The sequence below is a fragment of the Ananas comosus genome, linkage group 10, assembly GCF_001540865.1.
Source record: "Ananas comosus cultivar F153 linkage group 10, ASM154086v1, whole genome shotgun sequence".
NCBI lineage: Eukaryota > Viridiplantae > Streptophyta > Magnoliopsida > Poales > Bromeliaceae > Ananas > Ananas comosus.
In genome coordinates, this window is record NC_033630.1 from 7,480,658 (window position 1) to 7,488,347 (window position 7,690).

Here is a 7,690-nt window from a genome sequence, read left to right on the forward strand (position 1 = left end):
GAGCATACAAGTGAATAAAAGAGAGAGAGAGACTAAGCAATTACATTCATTTAACCACTTTAGAACATTTGATTACATTTAATCTTCCAAAACATGTGTACAACTCATCCATCACATATATAAACATACATGGATACATCTCTCAAGCACCTCACCACCTATACATCAACTACTCTCATATGTACATGGGTGTCACTAGTGCAATAGGAAGCCAGTACCAACACTAGGGCGCTAGGCCCTTACCGCGATCCTCAATCGGAGTGCTCAAGCTCAGTCCTGCAACAAAGTGGGGTGAGAACTACGAATAGTACCCAGTGGGTTCGGCCGCTGACTCCGCCGATCACCCTACTAGGTCTAAGCAGGCATAAGTAGATAGATAGATAGATATTTAACTGAAATGAAAGCATAGTAAAGAAACTATAGTATACTACTATGCCTGGCAAGTATGCAGTGAACAATCGAAGCAAATATCACTAAAATCATGCTACAAGTAAGTATGTAACCTACTATGGTCAATATGTCCAATGTCCAACATGTCCATTATCCAATCCTTGGCCAACCAAGAGTTAGCCCTCGACTCATATCTCAATCCTACCTAGGTGAGGACCTCGTTGTCAACCTACCCGGGACCGTCTGTGGAGAACTACGCCTGTCCTGAACGTGACCAACTCTGGAGCGCACTAACGGGGGGAGCGACCACCCCAAGCACAGACTATGTGAGTATAATCCATCCTCGCCATCGAGGAAGCCCTATCCTCTAGGGTCATCAAACTCTCGGGAATACGCTAGTTTGTATCCATGTCCAAAGCCTCAACGCTAGCAACTGTGTCAATGACGCACAAGTTCTCATGCAAGATGTCCAACTAGGGAAAACTCATCTAGTCCCTACATCATCATATCATAGTGTTCTTTACAATAAGTTCTAATACCACTCGTCAAGTGTTTTCTATGTTCCATGCCACTCGTCATAATACAAGTCCCAACATTACACATGTCATTAACTTTCATAATCATAAGATCAAGTTACTACTTATCTTTATCACTATAGGGTTCTAAGTCATTATACTCATTCTCATGCCGTCTAGGCTCAAGTGCCAATCAGATTGCTACACTACCAAGAAGCATGCTAGGATAAAACATAACCATCGACACCCTATAATGCAAAATACTACATGTGCAATATGATCAACAAAATACAACTTAGACATAAGGAGCAGCTCAACTGCTTCAGGATGGACACCGCCCATTTTGTGGCGACGTCGCGACGCTGGGAATACAATTTGCCGATTTTACGACGCCTCGTTGGCCTTCTAGGCGGAAACGAAGCTCCGAGTGTCTCTTGTGATGATAACTTTGCACCCGCTCGACGAATCCTCGAACCGTCTTCGCCTACGCGTTTAGATACCTAGCAATTAGGTTTACGACCAATGAATTGAGATCAAAACCATTATTTCTTAAATACCCATTTTGGTGCCCTAGGTTTCAACAACGAAAAAATACTCCGATAAAACACTAGATTCTTGCCATTAGCACATCACTAGCATCATAGGGTTTAATCAAAACCAATCTTAGAGTATTCCGTCAAAATCCTAGGAAGATACCATTAAAAGGGTTCGGAGCTCACCTCCAAAAGCCTTTCCACACTTGAGGAAGAAGATAAAGAGGGTGATCCTCCTCTTCTTTGCCATCTTCTCTTTCTTCTCCATCTTCTTCTTTCTCCTTCCTTGAGATAGAGAGAGAGAGAGAGAGCAAGAGTTTAGAGAGGGAGAGAGAGATGTTTAGGGCTCTCTTGGGGATAAATGAGAAGAGAGAGAGAGCAAGAGCCTCTCATATAGCTATACTCATGCAAAATTGTATTTTAGCTCCTCAACTTTGCCATCTTGCATCAGCCCATTTTGGGCAATTTCGGAGTATGGGGTCCAGACCCTCCAGCTAGGGCCCGGACCCCGAGAGTTGGGACACCATGAGAATTGCACACTTTGCAATTTTCAAAGTTTTCGCAGCTACGGGGTCCGGACCCTACCACCAGGGTCCGGACCCCGAGAGTTGCCCAAGTATGCAAGTTGCACACATGAAATTTCCAAGCCCTTGGGGGCTTTCTTGCAGCTACGGGGTCCGGACCCTATCACTAGGGTCCGGACCCCGAGAGTGATGAAATGGTGCAAACTTGCAAACTTGGAATCCTCAACTCTCTAAGGTCCACCCTAATGCGCTTTTCGCATTTCCATCGCATTCGGACTTTCCGAAGCATACCAAGTCGACGATAAGTCGATTTCAAATAAAATCTAACTCTCGAATTGCGAGAATTCACTTCCTTACATCCTCCCCACCTTAAAAGAGTTTCGTCCTTGAAACGAACTTAATTTAATTCAAACTCAATTCTAAATCCATACCTCATTTCAATCCTCAAACAAGTGAGGATGATTCGCCTTTATTTCATTCTCGAGCTCCCAGGTGGCTTCGCGGTCATCGTGATTGCTCCACCTGACCTTGACGTAAGGAATTTCTTGATTCCTCAACTTACGCACCTCTCGAGCGATAATCGCCACCGGAAACTCTTCATAACTCAAGTCCTCTTGAAGTTTCGGCGGATCATATAACATTGCGTGCTCGGGATAATATACGTACTTGCGAAGATTGGAGTCGTGGAATACGTTATGTACTTCGGCAAGCTTCGGTGGCAATGCTAGCCGATAAGCCACCGTCCCAATCCGCTCCAAGATCTCATAATGACCAATAAACCAGGGACTTAGCTTTCCCCACACTCCAAATCGCTTAACACCTCTCATAGGCAAAACCTTTAAGAAAACGCGGTCGCCTACCGCGAACTCTAAGTCCTGCCTGCGCTTATCCGCGTAGCTCGTCTGTCGAGACTGTGCCGTAAGTAGCCTTTTGCGAGTAAGACGGACTTTCTCTTCCGCCTCCCGCAACACTTCGGGGCCAAATTCCGCACGCTCGCCCACATCACTCCGACAAATGGGAGATCGGTACTTCCGCCCATAAAGAGCCTCGAACGGTGCCATCTCCACACTAGCATGATAATTGTTGTTGTAGGCGAACTCGGCCATCGGCAGATGCTTACACCAACCTCCCTTGTAATCTATGACACACGCTGGCAACATATCCTCCAGAGTCTGAATGGTCCTCTTGGTTTGCCCATCTGACTGGGGATGAAACGCTGTGCTGAAATCGAGTCGTGTGCCAAGAGCTTCCTGCAGGCTCTTGCAGAAGTGTGAAGTAAACTTGGGGTCTCGATCCGACACAATGGACTTCGGCATTCCATGCAACATCATTATCTCTTCGAGGTAAACCTGCGCTAGTTTATCACCTGCCCAAGTAGTGTGGACCGACAAAAAGTGTGCCAACTTCGTCAAGCGATCCACAATTACCCAAATTGTGTCGTGGCCTCCCGTCGAGCGAGGCAAGCCGACGACGAAATCCATCGTTATGTCCTCCCATTTCCAAATAGGAATAGGCAGGCTTTGAAGCTTTCCCGCTGGAAATCGACGCTCCTCTTTCACCTGCTGGCAGGTCAAACACCTCGCCACGAAGCACACAATATCAGTTTTCATCTCCGGCCACCAGTAGAGCGATTTCAACTCATGATACATCTTNAGTAAACTTGGGGTCTCGATCCGACACAATGGACTTCGGCATTCCATGCAACATCATTATCTCTTCGAGGTAAACCTGCGCTAGTTTATCACCTGCCCAAGTAGTGTGGACCGACAAAAAGTGTGCCAACTTCGTCAAGCGATCCACCACAACCCATATAGCATCATGTCCGGCCTGTGATCGGGGTAAACCAACCAAAAAGTCCATCGCTATGTCCTCCCATTTCCAAACGGGAATAGATAGGCTTTGAAGCTTTCTCGCTGGAAATCGACACTCTGCCTTTACCTGCTGGCAGGTCAAACACCTCGCCACGAAGCACACAATATCAGTTTTCATCTCCGGCCACCAGTAGAGCGATTTCAACTCATGATACATCTTGGTGCCGCCCGGGTGGTCAGCATATGGAGACCGGTGTGCTTCTTGCAGAATCAGCTCACGAAGCTCCTTATCCTCGAGTTCACACCACCGGTTTCGAAACCGAAGTGCACCGTCGGCGTCTACACTAAAATCGCCGCCATGGCCCTCCTCGACGCTGCGCCACACCTTTTGGAGATTCTGGTCCGCAGATTGCAGACTCTTAATCCTCTCTAATAAGGTCGGTTGAACCACCGGCGCCATCAATTTAGTCGGAATCTCCGAAGTCACAACCTCGAGATCCATTCGCTCCATGTCCAACCATAGGGGCGATTGATTTGTAACCTACATAGCGAGGTTCTCCGCCGACTTCCTACTAAGCGTATCCGTGACTACATTCGCTTTGCCTGGGTGGTATAGGATGTCAACATCGTAGTCCTTTAACAGCTCCAACCACCGCCGCTGCCGCATATTAAGCTCCTTCTAGGTAAACAAATATTTCAAACTTTTATGGTCGGTGTAGATCTCGCAGTGTGCATCATACAGATAGTGCCTCTACAGCTTCAGAGCAAAGATCACCGCCGCCAATTCCATGTCATGAATGGGGTAGTTCTTCTCATAGCCCTTCAACTGACGGGACGCATAAGCGATCACCTTCCCGCCTTGCATTAGGACACAACCCAAACCTAGATAGGATGCATCACTATAAACCGCATAATCCTCGCCATGCACTAGTAAGGCGAGCACCGGAGCCGAAGTTAATCTCTTCTTCAACTCGTTGAAACTCCGGTCTCAGTCATCACTCCAAATAAACTTAACGCCCTTCTGCGTCAGACGGGTAAGTAGGGTCACGATCTTCTAGAAGCCCTCCACAAACCGTCGATAGTAGCCTGCTAGGCCCACAAAGCTTCGAACCTCGGTGACATTTGTTGGGCGCGACCAGTCCTTGACTGCCTCGACTTTCTTCGGGTCAACAAAAACATCGCCCTCGGAAATCACGTGCCCAAAAAAAGCCACCTCACGGAGCCAGAAGTCATACTTCTTCAACTTTGCGTATAGCTTCTCCTCCCGAAGGATTTGAAGCACAATACGCAAATGCTCCGCGTGCTCCTCATCGCTCCGCGAGTAGACCAAGATGTCGTCAATGAAGACCACGACAAATCGGTCTAAACACGTCCTGAACACCCGGTTCATCAGATCCATGAACGCAGCCGGGGCATTTGTAAGCCCGAATGGCATCACTGTGAACTCGTAGTGCCCATACCGCGTGCGGAATGCGATCTTCTGCACATCCTCCGGCTTACTCTTCAATTGGTGGTAGCCGGATTGAAGATCTATTTTTGAGTACACGCACGACCCCTGTAACTGATCAAATAAGTCGTCGATTCGGGGAAACGGGTACTTGTTCTTTATAGTGACCTTGTTCAACTCGCGGTAGTCCACGTAGAGTCGAAAAGATCCGTCCTTCTTGCGCACGAACAACACCGGGGCTCCCCACGGCGATACACTCGGCCTTATGAACTCCTTGTCGAGAAGATCCTGTAACTGATACCTCAACTCCCTTAGCTCTGCCAACGCCATGCGGTACGGAGCCTTCGAGATCGGCACGGTCCCGGGAATCAAGTCTATCACGAACTCGATCTTCCTATCTGGCGGCATTTCCGGTAACTCTGCGGGAAATACATCTGGAAATTCCCGCACAACTGACAATTCCTCCAAAGTCGGGGCTGTTAGGTCCACCTCTACAACAGTCGCCAAAAATGCCGCGCAACCGCTGCTGACCAACATCCTAGCCCTCATCGCCGATACCGTCGCGGCGAAACACGAGCTTTGACAGGCCCGATAAACAAATTCCTTCTGTCCAGGCTCTCGGAAGATGATCAATCTACTCTTACAATCAATCATTGCATAATACTTCGAGAGCCAGTCCATGCCCAAAATGACATCGAACGCCTCCAGTTTCTTGAGTTCCAGCATCCGGATAGGCATTATCCAGTCACCTATTTGTACCGGACACGACAAACACTCCGTGTAGGTGTTAAATGTCGACCCAGGGCCCTCAACTCGCCACATGTCACTCGCTTCTATGAGTATGCCATGCATGCGTGCGAATAATCTACTAATGAATGAATGTGTGGCACCTGTATCAAACATAGCCCTGGAATGAACTCCGTTAATCAAAACCATACCTGCTACAAGGCGATGCTCCTCCGCCTCAACAGGCTCCTCAACTTGAGCTTAAGCGGCGAACACCCGTCCGCTCGGAGCTAACCTCGTCATCTCGGGTGGACGTGGCGCCAAAGCACGTCCAGCAGTCACGACTGTAGACGGAGCTCCTCCATAATGCGCTGGGGTCGCCGGAGCTGATGCAACTGATAAAGCCGGTGGGACCCTCGTCGGGCAATTGCGGCAGATATGCCCATCTTGGCCGCAAGTGTAACATTTTCCCTGCCGCTGCCTACATTGCGACGCTCTGTGGCCCCCACCGGAAATAACGCATCTCTGCGCCCTACGATCCCCCGTCTGGGTCCGAGGGTACTTCGGAGGCTTCTTAGAGCTTGTTTGTCCTCCCGAGCCACCGCCCTGTCGCTTCTTCCCCTTCTCTTTGTCAAATATCTCGCGCTCCTCTCGCTCACAAGCGTTCCCGTGCTCAACCCACAGAGCACGATCCAGCACCTCCGCAAAGGTATGGAACTTGAAAGCATGAACTAGTCGGAACACCCAGGGCCGGAGTCCCCTCACGAAGCAATCCCCCCGATCTTGCTCCGTCCTCGCCACATCCGGGACGCAGTTCAGGAGATGGGTGAACTCCCGCTCATACTCCCGAACCGTGCGATTACCCTGCTTGAGCTTTCTGAAGTCCTCTCTTATCTTCCTTTTATTACTGTCGGGGAAGTACTCCGCAAACATCAACCTTCGGAACTCCTCCCAATTAATCGGGGGAAGATCCGAAGAACGGTCCTGCTTCACACTCTTCCACCACACTCTGGCCCGCTTATCGAAGCAATGCGCGGCCAAATTCACCTTATCCCGCTCCTTGGTGTAGATGTCCTCGAACAGCGTCTCCATTGAGGCTAACCAAGTCTCCACTGTCCAAGGATCAATCACTTCTCCATCAAACGTGGGTGGGTGGAACTTCGTAAACCTGGTGAGAGCCGTGTAACCACGCTCTCGCTCCACCTCCTCAGCCGCCATATCGGGTGTAGGAGAACTCGATGCTGCAGGAGGGATGTCCACCGGCGGGGGTTGCATCGCCACCGGCGCCGCCGTAGCACCCTCACCCTCAGCCGCATCAGGAGCGCGAGCCGAAGGCGCGGGCGGATCGCGACCTTAACCTGCTGCTGCAGCCGCCTCCGCCGCTTGCTGCTCCAATAGCTCCTGCAGCCGATCGAACCGTCCAGTTAGTGCGGCAACTTGTGCCCGCAACTCCTGCACCTCACCTGGTCCTGCCAGTTCTGGCACCACTGGAGGCGGTGCCGAAGCGGACCTTCGCACGTAGCGTCTCTTTGGTGCCATTAGCTCCTGAAACGCAAACATTTGGTTAATTACTTAACTCGTTAATGCCGTCGCAATTACGAAGCGAGATGACTAGACAACAAAATCGGGCGTAAGCAAGCAAGCGCACTTATTCTGGGCTCTTAGCGTCATGTCGTCGGCCTTCGACACAACCACTCTAAGCCAAGAACTAGTAACACTTGAATCCGTCTCTATTCACAACTAG

General features: G+C 49.7%; 1 protein-coding gene across 1 annotated transcript; it reads right to left on the reverse strand.

Moving 5' to 3' along the window:
• Window positions 6,208-7,221, reverse strand: LOC109716210. Its single transcript, XM_020241541.1, has one exon. It carries the CDS (start codon window positions 7,219-7,221, stop codon window positions 6,208-6,210), a length of 1,014 nt encoding a protein of 337 aa, XP_020097130.1.

Coding starts and splice junctions, on each gene's coding strand:
- LOC109716210 (XM_020241541.1), bottom strand. CDS start 7,221: ATGCAACCCCCGCCGGTGGACATCCCTCCTGCAGCATCGAGTTCTCCT.